At 46.0% G+C, this 16,850-nt stretch overlaps 1 protein-coding gene across 8 annotated transcripts in view; it reads right to left on the bottom strand.

The window, feature by feature from the left end:
* MAST2 (microtubule associated serine/threonine kinase 2) overlaps window positions 1–16,850 on the bottom strand; it is a 210,179-nt gene that overhangs the window by 13,790 nt on the left and 179,539 nt on the right. For 6 of the 8 annotated variants that reach the window (XM_036857653.1, XM_036857668.1, XM_036857658.1 and 3 more), the window contains 6 exons: window positions 15,505–15,525; window positions 13,593–13,671; window positions 11,116–11,270; window positions 9,102–9,177; window positions 6,374–6,583; window positions 1,332–1,433 (listed from right to left, as the gene is read on the bottom strand). In XM_036857653.1, coding sequence (XP_036713548.1) covers window positions 1,332–1,433; window positions 6,374–6,583; window positions 9,102–9,177; window positions 11,116–11,270; window positions 13,593–13,671; window positions 15,505–15,525 — 643 coding nt within the window. The remainder of the gene's footprint in view (window positions 1–1,331; window positions 1,434–6,373; window positions 6,584–9,101; window positions 9,178–11,115; window positions 11,271–13,592; window positions 13,672–15,504; window positions 15,526–16,850) is intronic. The other 2 variants (XM_036857662.1, XM_036857675.1) reach the window with 1 other exon arrangement.

Raw genomic sequence — 16,850 nt, 5'->3', positions numbered from 1 at the left:
TGCAAGGCTGTCCCTGGCTCATCCTGCCTTCTCTTCCAATTCACTATCCATGCTGCAGCCAGCGTTATCTTTCTTAGGAGTAAATCTAATGGAGTATTACTCAGAAGTAAATAGGAACCAATTACTGATACATGCAATAACATGTATGAATCTCAAAAAAATTATGCTGAGTGAAAGAAGTCAGAACATACTATATGATTTAATTTATATGAAACTGTACAAAAGGCAAACTTACCCATAGTGAAAGAGCAGATAAGTGGTTGCCTGGAGTGGGAGGTAAGGCGGGCAGGGGAAAGGGACTGACTGCAAAGGGGCACAAGGGAATTTTCTAAGGCGGGAGAAATGTTTTCCATCTTAACTGTGGTAGTGATTAGACAGGTGTATATTTATTAAAACTCACTGAACTGTATACTCAAATGGGATATATTTGATTGTATGTAAATTATACCTCTATAAAATTAGTTTAAAAAAGTAAATCTGACCATGTCATATTCTTACCTAAACTTTCTGATGGCTCCAAGTAGCCTTAAGGATAAATGCAAACTCCTGAGCCAAGAACCCAACACTCTCCATGGTCCTGTCGTGGTCTACCTCCCGGGTTTATCCCTCACCAACACTTCAGACACACCCTGTACTCCATCAAATGCCTTTTCTAATGGCTCTCCCCTGGCAAACTCATAATTATCCTTCAAGTAGCTGACTAAGCTTCACATTCCCCAGGGAGTCTTCACTGAATGTCCATCTCTGTTCATCCCGAGGAGGACTAGAGCACTTCCTTCCCCATGTCCCCGTTGCACCTTGTACTTCCCTTGGTTGCAAACTTCTTCCAGTATCATAATTATTATTTGCATGTCTCCATGCCTCATACCTAAGGCACTAAAAGATGAAATCTAACTCTGCTGCAGAGGAGGCATTGTAGGATCAGGGACTCTGCTTTATTTACGCCTGTATCTCCAGTGTCTAGAATGACGCAGGTACTCAGTGAAGTGTCACTGAATGATCAAACGAAGGGTGGACTCAACTTGTGCAAACGAAACTGGCCTGTCTCCTCACCCCCAGGGTCCCCATTGGCCTGGGGCCTGCTCGGTGAGGGATGGGCAGACGAGCACCCCTCCCTGCCACACTCCTCAGGAGCATCCACTTTTCCTCCCAGGGACTTGCTTGCGTGTCATATTTAAATAAGGACTTCAGCAGCAGAAATGGCAGTGGGTGCCCCCACAGTTCTGCTGTTACCAGAATACTTCCTCCACAGCCCCCGTTCCCTCCCCTCCAGCCACCGCCGCCCCTCCCCCACCCCCACCTCCCCTCCAACCTTCCCAGAGCCCACTCACCAGGCATTCCAGGAGACGAGCAGGGCGGGCAATGACAATCATCAGCTTTTTCACCAGCTGCATCACAAAAGCCACTTCTGAACTCTCTGAGCGCTCATGAGCCTGTAGAGAAGACAAAGGATGCTTAAGCAATCCAGCGGCCCAACATGGCTGAGCGAAGCAGGACTGGGCTGGGCAGAGCCTACTCTGGGGAGAAGCACTTTGTAGTACAGAGAGTGCTGCAAAGTAAAGACCTTAGAGAGGGCCAGTGGGCCGTGAGGGGGGACAGGCTGCTCACCAGGAACCACATGAGCTGCGGAACACTACATGACGCCGAGGAATGTCACAAAGACACGCAGCTTTACCTGCTGCTCCATCCAGCAGGCTTCACTTACCCTCCAGACCCCAGCTCAAGGGGTAACTCCCAATGGAGCCTTCACTGATGCTCACTTTCCACCACAGACAGACTGTTAAGGAATAGAAAGACCTCAAAGCAGGAGAGGGATGTGACCAGAAGGGATTTTAGAGAGATCACTTTGGCTGTAGTGTGGATGGTGCACTAAGGAGGGCAAGCCTAAAAGCAGGGAAACCCACCAGCAGGCTACTGCAATAGTGCAGATGAAAAAGGCATAAGTCAAGGCAGTAAGAATGGAGGGAAATGGACAGACTGGGCCATCTCAGAGCAGCCCTGAGGGGTGGAAGAGGCAGGAATAGATGGTAAGTACAATGACAATTTTAGGGAAATTCCATTGAACCCATAAATGAAATAGACAGTATAAAAAAATACACAGTTTAGGTGAGGATAGGTAGAGAACATATTCCCTTTGTTTTTTTTTTTATTTTTTTTTAAAGATTTATTGATTTATTGATTGAGTGATTGCTATGTTGGGTCTTCGTTTCTGTGCTAGGGCTTTCTCTAGTTGCGGCAAGCGGGGGCCACTCTTCATCGCGGTGCGCGGGCCTCTCACTATCGCGGCCTCTCTTGTTGCGGAGCACAGGCTCCAGACGCGCAGGCTCAGTAATTGTGGCTCACGGGCCTAGTTGCTCCGTGGTATGTGGGATCTTCCCAGACCAGGGCTCGAACCCGTGTCCCCTGCATTGGCAGGCAGACTCTCAACCACTGCACCACCAGGGAAGCCCTTCCCTTTGGTTTTAAAGAGAAAGCAGGTAGGTGGAAAAGTTCTGCTTTGGATTTGGAAAGTTTGAGGTACCTATACTAGATATTTTCTTAGGTATTTGCTCAGCCCCGGAGACTCTCTCTTCCTGGAAACTGCTCTGACTTCTGGAGCCACATTTGTATTGTGTGGCTGCACTTTCCCTCCCACCTCCAATAGCTGACCAGAGTGGACTACTTTCCTAGGAACTTACTTTTTTTTTTTTTTTTTAAATTTTTGGCCATACCATGCAGCATGCAAGATCTTAGTTCCCTGACCAGGGACTGAACCCATGCCCCCTGTATTGGGAGCACGGAGTCTTAACCACTGGACTACCAGGGAAGTCCCCCCAACCCCCGCTTTTTCTTTTACATTTTTTTTTCCCCTAGGAACTTAAAAATGGGTGGAACGACAACCATTAATATCAGCATGACAGAACTGTATAATTCGCTCTTGGGTGAAAAGGATGACTATACCTACCAAAGAGAGAGAAACAGAGCTGAGAGAAGGAAGACGAATGGTTCCTGGGCTTTCCACAGGCTCTCGTTTCTGGTTCTGGTCCCTTCTTAAGGCCTGGTTGCATTCCTGTCTTCAGTTCTCTAAGACACCCTTTCAATCTTTATAATTAGTTTCCCTTTCCTGCATAAACTGCTCTGAGTTGGTTCTCTACTACTTGCAACGAAGAATACTAACCGATGTGGGAAGTACAGTGGAGGAGTCCAATCAGCAGCTGGGGCCACTGACCCGGAGCTCAGAAGAACAGTGGGGAGCAAGGGCCCTTAGCAGATAGATGACAAGTGAAGACACAGGAGCTGACAGGGCCGATCAGAGAGTGAAGAAAGGAGAATGAGGAGCACGGATGCTCAGGAAGGTGCCCCTTGAAACACCAGCATTTAAGAAAACTTGTGAAGGGGCAGCAAGACCACAAGACTGGAGAGAACAGTGTCATGACAACTGGGGGGGAGAAAAGATCAAAGAGAGGTATTCACTGTGGAAACCTCTGTAGACAGGTGAAGGAAGGTGAGGACTGAAAGAGGTCACAGCATTTGGCAACCGGCCAGTTAGTTCTTTGGTGACTTTTGCCTGAAATGTTTCAGTGGAATAATGGGAAGGGAAAGTAGAAGGCAAGAGACTGAATAGTGAACAGGTTGTAAGGAAAGAAATATAGCAAATGAAGACCATTAAAAAAAACTGGTTATGCAATGAAAAGAGAGGTTGGGCACTTGATGAAATCTTGTTCATTCTTTTAACACGCAGCTCAAATATCAACTTTGTGAAGCCTCATCTAAGTCCCCTGCCCACATACACACACACACACACACACACACAAACGAAGAACAAGAAGTAACGGCTCCTTTTTCTATGTTTTCCTAGTTGTTTGCTCACAGCACATGGTACTAGCATGTTGTTTTATAATTAATTGTCTGTCTCTACAGGTACACTGTAGGGCCTTGTGAGTAGAGAGGCTATGTCGCCTAGCACAGGTGCCTCTTATATAGCAGATGTCAATGCTTATTGACTAAGTATTTGAAAGTGTACAATCTTAGGCTCTGGAATAAGTAACCTGGGTTTGGGTGCTAGCTCTGCTACTCAAGAAATGAGTTACCTTGGGCTAACTTGGCCCTTTTAAGGTTTGGTTTCCTCATCTGCATATTTAGAGAATAATAATAATACCTTCCTTACAGTGTTGTTGTGAAGATTAAATTAGACAATGTAGTGCCTAGCAAATTCATCTACAAGGGTTTCCCTGCAGACATCCTTCACTCTAGTCATGCCAAACTACTTTACCTGCAATTCCTGAAATGAACCAAGTTCCTCCACACCTCTGAAAGGTTGTTTATACTGCTTTCTAGGTCCAGTGAACTCCTACCTACTCATCAAGACTCAGCTTTTCCTGAACTCTCCATGCAGAGTCAGCACATCCTCCTCTGTGCTCAGAACTGATCTCTGTTTAGTGCTCATCAATCACACTTACTATAATAAACAAAAGTGAGGTAATTCATATAGAGCACTCACTGTGGTGTGTGGCATACAGTATACTTTGATAAACGATAGTTATTATTTTTACTGTAATACATATTGATGGGTCTGTAAACCCCAGTCAACAGCAAATTCCTTGAGCCAGAACCGGCACTGAACTTCTTCTCTTCATTCCCAGGGCCTAGCAAATGAGAGAACATATGAATGCACTGGCTCCATGTTCAGTGCTCTTCCCACTGCCAGGGGCAATGCATCTGGGAAATGCCTGAAGCTTTTTTTTTTTTTTTTTTTTTTTTTTTTTTAATTTTGTAGCTACTTTATTTATTTATTTATTTATTTATTTTTGGCTGTGTTGGGTCTTCGGTTCGTGCGAGGGCTTTCTCTAGTTACGGCAAGTGGGGGCCACTCTTCATCGCGGTGCGCGGGCCTTTCACTATCGCGGCCCCTCCCGCCGCGGGGCACAGGCTCCAGACGCGCAGGCTCAGTAGTTGTGGCTCACGGGCCCAGCTGCTCCGTGGCATGTGGGATCTTCCCAGACCAGGGCTCGAACCCGTGTCCCCTGCATTAGCAGGCAGATTCTCAACCACTGCGCCACCAGGGAAGCCCATGCCTGAAGCTTTTGGGCAAAGCTCTGACTTGAGCATTTCAGAAGATCCATCTTAGATGTGCAAGCAACCTTGGAAGTCACTCTAGTTGATTTATCTGATGCCTCAATCCCTGATTCCTACGTATTGTTGGAGAACAGTTAGAAAGTTATTCTTGAACAGAAACAAACAGCCGCCAGTGATGTTTCATGGGACTTCAGCTTTTTAAACTCATATTTCTGCAATGTTTAAATTTAAGTATTACTTTTGAAATCAGAAAAAGACATTTTTGTAGAAGGAAGAACTTTTTCATTAAATCAAAACCTTTCTTGCCGTAACTCTTGTCCACTGGGCTAGTATGCCTTTTAGGGGACAGAGAAACTGCCACATATTACATATGCTAAAACTCCTAATATTTGACAGCAATAATCGTGATCATCTTTAGTCATCCTTTCTCTAGATTCAACTGTTTCCTAAATTAAAAAAACAAACAAACAACTTCCTGCTCCTAATTTCTGGACTAACACACCCGAGTCGTTTGAGCCCATTAGCCTGGGCTCTCAGCTCAGTTGGTCCTACAAAAGCATGAAGGCACATGTCTGGAGGTAACAGGGGTCTGGACTGGGAAATATTCTAGTGACATGAAGAGGAGACAGCACATCTCTTCTCCCCTAAGCTGTACTAATGGTGTGATATGGGCAACTGTAGTCTGAGTGGGAAGGCGTCCGATCACCCTATCGGAGAGGCAGAGAGGAAAGCGAAGAGCGGAGCACGAAGCAGCGAGAAGAACTCAATGGTCTCTGGATTACTTTGCCCAGAGACTTTTTACACTGGGGAGGATCAGGTCTCTAAACACATCAGTCCCCACTGGAGAACTTCTGCTACGCAAACAGAATATCGGCAAATGGATAAACCCGTAGTGCAGTCCTCGGGTCTGTTTTCCCTCGACTGAGGAGAAGCAGTCTCAAGGTTCTGCTTACACCAGTATGTCTACCAAAAGAGAGCCCACTACAGCCACTGGGGCCTCTTTTTGGCTCTGGGTTACAAATCTCCTAGGCAAATATTTATGAACACTACCAACGTTGGAGCCTCGGGAAGAGTAATTGGTATTAGAAAAGGAAAGGACTCACAGCACTGAGTTCTGACACCGAACAGGCTTCTCTGCGAAATGCAGGGGACTGAGGAGGAACCAAAGCCCAGCAGCAGCAGCACATGTGGGGTGGGTCCCGCATACCAGCAGGGAAGTGGCAAGCAGGCTGGGAACACCATGACTGCCTTAATCTTGCTGGGGACTAAAAACCACTACTATACGGATTCACCAGAGTTCCAGAACAAGGACACTCACATCTTGCAGAAGCTTCTCTAAATTCTCTTGAAGTTCATAGAAGTAGTGTGAGGTAATGAGGCCACTCCGAGATTTATCCAGGCAGTCTCGGGCCATCTCAATCACCTGATGATGAATAAAACTCAAGGTTCCGTCTGCCAAGGGCAACACGTTGTCTGGAGTGTTGGAGGAAATGAACTCTGCTAGATGCTCTTCCATTTGTGCGGTGGCCTGCAAATCAAAGCAGGACAAGTGACTCTTCCCTTCTGATCCAGCTCGGCTGGAGCTAAGCCTGAAGGGCCTGGTCAGAGCCTAAGGATGGGCTCTGTGATCCTGGTTTCCTGATGTCGCATTTGGGGAACCTGATGACTGGAGACGTGAAAGGTCACCTTCAAGTCAAGTCAAAACATTACAATCAAGGCCCTCTCTCACCTGGCCTTGTCCACCTCCCCACTCCTTGAAGGGCACATTCTTTTGCTCTAAGGACACTGAGGTTCTGTTGTTCCTTTATCATGCTATCTCATGCCTCTGTCCATTTATGCTGTTCCCTGTGTGTAGCTTTTTCTTCTGCCAAGCCTGCCTGGCAAACTCCTACTACTCCTTCTAATCTCAGTTCAAGCATCACCTTTCCTCTGGGAAGTCTTTGATTCCTCCAGGAAAACTAGGGTTTCCTTTCCTCTGTGCTTCCACTGGACCTCCCAACTGTATAAACTTGGTGTGTGGACACTCCTGGTTTCTAAATCTTTCTCCAGACTGGGAACTTCTTCAAGTCAGTGGGAGTTTGATTTATCTCAGGATCCTCTTACTTGGACTTAGGACCCAATTGAGCTAAGCAGATGTTCAGAGAGTGTTTATTGAAGGTGTGAACCTGCCTGCTCACGGACCTGGATCCCCAGCAGAGCAGCATGAGGTCTGGCTCAGAAGCCTCTTGGGGACCTAACTGCACAGGAATGTCAAAACGACAAATATACATCAGCTAACAAGTTCCTAACTGCCTATCTAGGGCTTGGCTTTCTTTCCTTTGCCACCAGGTGGTGATTTCTGATTTTCAGTGTGTGTTTAAGTGGGTGTTTGTATATGTATATATATGTGTGTGTGTATACACACACACACACACACACACACACACACACACACACACACACATATTTATGGTGTAGCGGTGTGGTAGGGAGAGAGGCAGAGGAGGGGAGGTGAAAGAGAGGGAGTGGAAGGAATCTTAACATGCTTTTTCTAACATGAGTTCATCTTACATACAAACGTGCAATGCTAGAATAACAATACAACACCTAATATAGAAGGAGGAGGAGGAGGAAACACGTGAGATGCATTTCTAAACACTATACACACCCAAACTTTTTTATGAAGAACGAAGGCACAACAGAATGATTTCCTAGCTGTTCATTCTGCCCCTCTTCCTTGCTCTTACTCTCCAGTGCCCATTTGAAGGCTAGAAAGTGCAGACCACAGGGCAGCAAAGAAATAACAGCTAACACTTACTGAGTGCTTACTATGTCCTGGGCACAGTTAGAAAAGCTTAATGTTCACTAATCTTCACAAACTCCCTATGAGATAGATACTCTTATTATCCCAGATTACAGATGAGGCAAATGAAGCTCAGAGAAGTTAAATAATCTGCCCAGGGTCATGAGGCTAATAAATGGTAGAAACAAACTTGAACCCAGTCGGCCTGGTCCCAGAGTCTGAGCTCCTCCTCACTGCTCTGCTCCACTGTGAATGTCAAGAGGGAAAGCACAAGGGCTTCACACTTTTTCCCTAAGCCACCCATGTGTGCCCAGGAGACTACTCGAGGCTCGAAAAAGGACACTCTTGGAGGAGCAGGGAACCACACACTGTAGACCCTAGATACAGATGAACAGGTAGAGCCGGGGGTCTGGATGGAGGATGAAGAAAGAGGCTTGAAGACCCCATGCTTGCTGTTGTCATGGAGAGGGAGCCTCTGTCAGGCCCTGATTCTCTCTCGGACAGAACTGGCTGTGTTCTGCAGGAACAGGGCCTATCATTAGAAAGCCAGGTCAGAGTGTTTAGGCATGTGGTGTTCAAAAGAAATGCAAATGGGAAACAAGGTCCTCGTTCTACATACAAGGAGGTTTACAGTCAAACTGCAGTTGTGAAGACCATTTCTCAACCATCTCAGGACAGTAACCTACCTTCCTCCCTCAGCATTTCCCTGCTTGAAAACACAAGTCCAAATGTGAATAGCAACTCTGAGCTGTCTTACTGTCTTACTCTGAGACCTTACTGCTCTCTCTGGCCAACTTCTTGCCAGAGGAAATTTCCAGCGTAGCTCTGTTTGTGCTTGGTAATGGGAGTGCTGCTTTAGAAATCTGCATTAAATGAAGGTGCTCTCAGAGGGCAAATCTCCTTCTGGGGGACCCCGACTCATGGATCCTGATGTGCACGGTTAGAAACAAGGTCTCTGCTCTTTCCTTCCCACTAATGTACAGTGGGATATGTTTTCGACATTTCCCTCTGGATAGCCCTTTCTCTGGGGAGTGGAGAAATAGAGGCTCTGCAAGTACGATCCCCAAACTCAAAGTCCTCTGCTGCCTTCCTCTTCTCCAGCAGTCTGAAAGCCCTCATGCTTGTGTCCTCCTCCTCCTGGTGCCTCCCCGCTCTCCTTCCGGATTGCCTCTGGCGACTCCCCCATCCCCAGTCTTCCCACTGGGGCTGGCTGGAGGTGACATCCTCAGAGGCGTTACCAGTCTCCTTTAAACTGGATCCTTACCTTGGGGAATCTTTCCTTGTACACATGATTCATCATTATTATTTCACTGTCAAAGGAAACTGGTGACCGTCCAGGACTAAATAAGAAAGAAACAACTGTATTACTTTAGTGCCAGGGAACCTTCAAGGAGAAAGATGCCCATCCCCAGAGCCCATGCCCACCCACTGTCTGCAACACCCACACACTCCCACCTTAAGGAGTGCTGAGTTCCAGAGGCTTTCTTATTCCTGGAGCTGCCAGCACTGTTCAGCTCAAAATTGTGCCATCTGGAGCTAGACTACCTTCCTGTAAGAGGCCTGGCCTTCACAAAGACTTCTGCCAGGGCCTGAAAAGGCCCAGACAGGAGGAGACCACTCTTGAGGCCACTGGTGGTTCTTCTAGGATCATCTCCTCCAGAACAGGACTCTCTGGGTCTTCTTTGCTTTGGCCAGTGGGGTTGGGCATACCCCAGCATGTTCTAGGAATCAAATCAAATCAAACCACCACCAAAACAACCAAAGGAAGAACAGTGTATACCTGTATCTTTTCTAAACAAGCTGCATCTAATGGGGCTAACTTAGCTCTCACCTGGGAAATGAATGAGGCCAGTCCAGCCAGCCCATAGTGAATTATAAATCTGGGTCATCTAAATCTTCCCCTTTGGCCCATGTGTGATTACATCCTCTTAAAGGATTTCAGAGTTTGAGCCACACAACTGAATGGCTATTTGGGTCCTGCCCAGTTTGGTGCCCGACATGTGATCCCAGCTGAGCTATGTTCAGAACTGTTCTTTTCTGCCTTTCCTCCCTACAGTAGGCCATGGTCTGCCTGCTACATTAATGCACATTACCCAGCATTTTAAGAGTAATCCTCAGGGATTTCCCATAGGTACTGTAGTCCTCTCAGTCTCAAATGGCCTAAAAGGCGCCCCTGCCTCTGTGTGGAGTGTGAAGAGCACCAAGATTCAGACGTTCCTCTGTATGAGACAAAGAAACACACGGGGCTCCACACTCCACACTCCTTCAGTTGTATGTCTGACCCTTTGCACTGCAGTCCCAGTCATTATTCTCACCAATCTGAACTTGAACCAGTCTTTGTGGTCTGGCTCAGCTCATTGGCACTTGCAGTGCCAACATGACCTGAGGGGATTCTTCCTGGAAGGCACTGCTCCTCTGGGCCCCCACCCTGAACATGTTAACCAACTTCTTATTTCCCAGGGACCCTGGAAATCTGAGCTCGACCATTTAAAGCCAAGATCATTTTATTCTCCACCCTCTCCCTTAACCTGGAATTCTGGCACAGATTTACCACCTAATGCCAAAGAGAAGAGCTGATTTAATCTATGGAATACACAAGATAAATCAGCTGTTAAGGTTTGTTTGGTTTGATGAGCCCAGGTGATTCAGGGAAATGAGATAGATTTAGATGGGCATTTAGTTCTGCTTCTGCAATGGGCTTCTTCCCCAAGTCAGCCACAAGTGTCCTCAGAAGCAACTTTCTTAGTTGGCCTAGTTTATATATGCTGGGCCTCTGGGTTCCATCAGAGGAACCCATCACCATCACCATCAGTTCCATCACCATCAGAATGGATGATACTATTACTCTCCTTTTACTGAATGGAGTCCAAAGTACATTTCTACTGCCAACTACTTTCAAAGGGAAAAAGAGGGACCCCTTGACAGCATCTTCAGGCACCTCTTGTGATGGTGAGTTGAGCTGTACCCAATACCAAAGGGCTTGAGCTTCACTGCACTTGACTCATTTGAGCTGTGCCCATGTGCTAGGCCAGGGGTTGGCAAACTACGGCCCACAGACCAAATCTGGCCCGCCGGCTGCTTTTATAAATAAAGTTTACATGATGTCTGTGGATGATTCTGCACAACAGCAGAGTAAGTAGCTACCAGAGATGATATGGCCTACAAAGTGTGAATTATTTACTACCTTGCCCTTTATGGAATAAGTTTGTTGACTCCTAGGCTGTGCAGACAAGCTGAACTCCACGGGTACCAGGGCAGTGGGTGGAGAGCACCCTCACCTGAGGCTGCGGGAGCGGGGCCGCAGGGCCGGGGACTGCCGTCCTTCTTCATCGGGTACACTCTCTGTGCTGAAATGCTTCGTCAGAAAGTGCAGCTCATCGGCTGTAGGCTGGAAGGGCAACTGGTGCAGCTTTTCCTGCGAGGAGCATGATGACTAGAGGGGACAACATTTTTAAAAAGCATTAAAGACATGTCTAAGGCAGTCTAGAAGTGGAGAAGGACTGAAAATGGTCAGGGGCTCCCCAGTCAACGTAAACCTGAAGTCAGCCCACAGCCAGCATGCTTCCCCTCGCCCCCTTGAGCCTCCACTGTGCATGATCCCGTTCATCTCTATCCTTCAGAGCTCTCAGTTCTGACGAAGCCAAGATACTATTGTCCTTCATGAGCCTTGCAGGGGGCCAGACCCAGACATTCATGAGGTGTGACAGCTCCCCAACTACCTAGGGAGCCTCTTTAGGTGGCAAAAAGCAGATTCTTCCACGTGGACCCTTTGCCCTCAGTGAAGCTTTTGGCTAGTTAGAATGGAAAGTAATTAATAAATCATGCTTCCTGGCTTATTAGGAAATGTTCCAGGTATGCCCAGCCTACAAATGACAATCCCGTAAGTTTCCCCTTCTACAACACCTTGGGAGAGCCCCAGGATGGCTCAGCAATGTTTCCTTTAGGCTGTTACCCAGAGGGCAACTGGCTTTGCCCAGGCTCTAGGGACACCAATAGGCAAGAAAATCCAGCAGGGAAGAAAATTATTTTTAGATCTAGAACCCAAAGATTAGACTTGACCTAAAAACAATTAAGAATTCTAAACATGGCCCAACGACTGAGATTCCACAATCACAAGAGCCCATTTGAGGGAGTGAGCTGTGCTATTACAGGCATCCCACCAATGCAGCCATTGCCGTGGCAGCCCCGGTCAGCACCTGGATCAGTGAACTCCCGCCCTTACCTGACAAGACTGGCTACAGCAGCAGCAAATCTAACACTATTGGCTCAATTTCTGTTCACCAACTGATGAAGGATCTGGGGTTAAATGTCTAAATTCATTTACACTCAAAGCTGCAGTGCCGCACCAAGAAAACTCTGTTGCCACATGTAAGCCTTAATACCAAGTGAGAAATCAAAATTTTTTTTGACTTACAGTGCACACTTCTCTCATGGAATCCTATAATACATAAAGTTGTAAACAGCTAGTGGGAAGTTTTCATGAGGCTCTGTCTTGGTCACATTTTTATAAATGATTTGGATAGAAGTTGCAAAAAGTATTCTCACCCAAATGCAACTAACATGAAGCAAAATTGGTATTTTAAGGTATTCCAATAAAATAAGCTGGAGCAATGGGTTGAGTCTATTAAAACTTATTGAACAGGAATATATATATATAATAAATACATGACTCTTACTTTGGGTCTCAAAAATCACCTGTTTGAGTAAAGAATTATGGGGAAGGGATATTTACTAGGGAAAGATCTGAAACTAAACAGCTGCCAAAAGACCAGTGAGATCTTTGGATTAATTTAAGAGTAAAATCTAGGACTTTCCTGGTGGTCCAGTGGTTAAGACTCCGTGCTTTCACTGCAGGGGGCACGGGTTCGATCCCTGGTTGGGGAACTAAGATCCCACATGCAGCACAGAGCAGCCAAAAAAATAATAAATAAAAAATTTTAAAATAGAGTAATATCTAGGTCAAGGGAGGAAATGATAACTTCTTTTACCTGCTTGGGATTTATGAATACAAACTGAGCTGAGAAGACCTGAAGAATGGTGGAAGACATGGAGAAACGGGTCATCCAGTCTGTGGCCTACAAAGCCTAAAATATGTGCCCTTTACAGAACGTGTTTGACAACTTGTCATCCTGGCTTCAATTAAATGTCGCTCAATGAGGAAGACTCATTTTAGGGTCAATTGTGCATAGTGGCAGTTAGGACATTTGTTGTGTTTTAGGCTAAAATCTTCTCTAAAATAGATATAACTAGAAGTTTTAGAGACAGGCCCAATATTTTTTTTTGCTGATATACAATCAAACTTGAACATCAAATCACATTCATCCTCCCCTTCTTTTTTGAAAGGAAAAGGTAAAAAAGTTAGAGGAGGGTCTACCAGGCCTTTGTGACATGGCGGGGGGTGGTGTTATCTGCTCTTGGTTGCAGTTCTACAAATAAAATCGGGGAGCAAGGGAACCGTGCTTAGGAGTCCCTGTGCCTGGCCTCGTGGGCAAAGCAAAAGTCCATCCTCAAGCCCTCTTCTGACTCCACTAGGAATAACTGACGCTCAGAAACATGCTGGTTAATTCTTTCCAAAGGCACTTAATGGATCTGACTATGGCTGTTAAGGGCCACCAGACCTCAGCAACCTCTTTGAGTTGGGCTTTGGAGAAAAAGCTGAGAACCATTTTGCAACACTGTAGGGACAGGGAGCAATACCTGTAGGGAAGTATTTCCTCAGGGTGAAGGAGGTACGGCCACAGATTTGGCTACTTACTGAGACAGTAGAACTAGGAGTGTTAGTTCCATAGCCTGAAGAAGGCAAAGAGGCCAAAGACCAGCGCCGTCCATCGGTCCTATGTAAGAAAAGAATGTTAGGCAGTTTCTACCGAACCCCACCCTGAGCCCAGGACCTGCCTGTCTTTCCATCAGGTTTTTTGGGGCAGTTGATTCATTGGTAGGCTCTTCTTGTCTCAAGACAGTACTGCTCAGTCCAGCACACGCTTTCATATCTCTTTCCTACAAGGGGCCTACTGTTGTGTGTTTTCCACTGCAAAGACAGACATCTCTGACTATAAAGGAGTCCATAACTTTAAATAAGAATATCTGTTATGCAATACTATGGTTTTGGAATAAAAATCTTTATACACTCAACTTATTCACTTTTAGCAATGACAGAGAAGCAATGACAGAGGACTGCAGCTAAAGGCATCATCACAAGGAGAGAACTGCCACTGAAATGCTAGTTCCCTTTTTGAAGGCTCCATGCGAAGGGTCCTTTGGTGTTCCCCAGGCCACTGGGTTGATAACCGGGAAGAAGCGAAACTACCACCTGGGTCTGAGTATGAATCAATAGATTGCAAATAGTCAAAGGCTACCCAGGACCTATTAGGACTCATAAATCCAATCTTTGAGAATGTTTGCCAAAGACTAACAGCAACCTTATGAAAGAAGAGTGAAGTGGCATATAGCCTTGGCCATACATGAGACTTTGGGGCAGGCTTCTAGCTGCTCTTTAGAGGATGTGCTCTGAAGCTCTCATCACAGAGAACCACAGTTATCTGCTCTGCTTTAGAGAAGAAAGATCAAGCAAGTATCTGGTTTGAAGCTTTTATAACATGGGCAAGTGATTCTTTCCTGGACTACAGGATGTGTTGTAACACAAATGTTCTTTCTTGTGGAGCTTAGGGGTACAGCCTGCTCTGGTTGAAGTTATAGAAAAACTTCTTTGATGTGACCCACAGAACCTAAGAACGTTAGCAATGGAGGACCTTTAGAAGTTAAGTTCAATACTCTCAATCTTCAGAGAAAACATTAAGACCCAGAGATCTGGATGAATTGTCCCAGGCTCCACAGTTAAAGGTGGGTGCGGGGAGGCATGGAGAGGAAGAAGGAAAAAAAGGAATCAATCTTGCCAGGGCTTCTCTTTTGGAAGCACTCCTCTCCACCCCCACCAATACCAAGCAGCTTTTCCTACTATGTTCTGTAAGGGGACAGCCGGGGGTTCCATGCCACATGCACATGACTCAAACTTCATGCCACCCAGGCAGCCGGTCCTGCTGGAACCTAGTCTCTGAGGCAAAGAAATGTCCAGGAGGATGCTCAAACATGATATTCTCTCTGCTCTCTCTTTTGGGTCCTGAGAGCTCTACACAAGGAAGCAAGTCAATTCCAGGAAAACAGAGCTCAGCAAAGATGGGACTAGTCTAACTCAGGGAGGCATTTCCCAAACCCTTGTCAGATACACTTCTCCACAGGTGATTTTTCCTCCTTCATACAGAAATGGGAACCAACTGCATGGCAGCCATTTTTCTGTAAACTGAAGAGCAGGGACCACCAGAGTCAGAAATGCCACTACAGGATGCCTCCATTTCCTCTGCCTGGTCATCCCACTGAGTGACTGAGGAAAGTTGTGGGAATGAGGGTGACTTGTCCCTACGCTCAGAAGCTTGGAACTAAATATTTAGCAAATCCTGCCTTCTAAACATATGAGCACGGAGCCTTGGTTCCAGCAGGTAGAGGGGGCTCCCTTAGGGCCTCTTTGATAGAAATGAAAGGCCAAATGTTCATACCCACAGTCAGAGAAGACTCATCACAGCCAGTTCTCACCAAGCATAAAACCACAAACCATACTGTCTGGCCATGCATAGCAGTTTCCCAGCCCCTCTCCCCATCACGTCCGCTATTACCTGTCTGCTCTGTGGCCATGGCTGTAGTGAAAAGACATACATTAAAGTGAGAATCAAAGGGAACCAGAGAGACTGCTCTGTTTGACGCTTGGCATTTGGTGTAGCTTGGCAGAGACAAACCTTTTGTTTACGAATGTGTGTAAGTTAGTAGTGAAATTGTGTGACTAATGGGTCTATCCCTAGAGTTTCATTAAATCTGCCTTTTGTGTGATATTCCAAACGAATGTGATGCTATAAAGCTCATGCCCAACTTCAGTGATAGGAAACACAATTCCTGAGTACCTTGTTTCGCAGGGTTGAAGTCTTCCTCCCCTCCCCCACCAATACCTAGCTACTTTTCCTACTATGTCTGGTAAGGGGACAGCCCGGGGTTCTGTCTTCCACACATACGACTCAGACTTCAGGCCACCTAGCACAGACCTGTGTGGATCTCAGTGGTAATACCAGGTCCCAAAGCCCCCGGCTGATCCTACTCCTAAAGCCCAGGGAATGATGCAGACACAGGACACCAATGGAACATGCTATTCCCTGTGCATGGATTGGTCTACACACCTGCATCCTCACTCCCAACATGGCAGGCTCCTTCTTATCCTTCAGGTTGGCTTAAAAGTCACTCCTTCCGAGAGGCCTTACATGACCACCCAGTACAGACTCTCCAGCCTCATTCCTTTCCTACTCTTTTAGGCAGCATCATGTTCTTTCCCTTCACGGTGCTTATCACAGGTTACAGCTATATATTTGTTTGTTTGCTTGTTCGTTATTCTTCCCCACCACTCATTCAATCAATAAGCACCGACTGAGTGCTTATTATATACTAGCAGACATATTTTCACCATATTAAGGCATCACTATTAAAGGTGCTTTGATTCTGGTTGAGAGGAAACAGAAAACAAATAAGAAACTACAATCAGCCCTCCTTATCCACGGGTTCTGCATCTGTAGATTCAACCAACACTGAATCAAAAATATTCAGGGGAAAAAAAATCCAGAAAGTTCCACAAAGCGAAACTTGAATGTGCTCCATGCCAGCAACTATTCACACTGTATTTAAAACTATTTACATAGCATTTACATTGCATTAGGTATTATAAGTAATCTAGAGATGATTTAAAGTATACAAGAGGATGTGCATAGGTTATATGCAAATACTATGCCATTTTATATAAGGGATTTAAACACCTGTAGACTTTGGTATCCACCAGGGTCCTGGAACCAATCCCCTCTGGATACCGAGGGGTGACTGTATCAGGCATTGAAAAGTACTAGTTTGGAAATAAAACTGGATGGTTTGCTGGAGAATGATGAGGGGGCTCCTTTATATTGTATGGTGAGGGAAGGCCTCTCTG

This window comes from Balaenoptera musculus, chromosome 1 (genome assembly GCF_009873245.2).
Source record: "Balaenoptera musculus isolate JJ_BM4_2016_0621 chromosome 1, mBalMus1.pri.v3, whole genome shotgun sequence".
NCBI classification, from domain to species: Eukaryota; Metazoa; Chordata; class Mammalia; order Artiodactyla; family Balaenopteridae; genus Balaenoptera; species Balaenoptera musculus.
The sequence above is the reverse complement of the archived record's forward strand: the minus strand, read 5'-3'. Positions and strand labels throughout refer to the sequence as shown.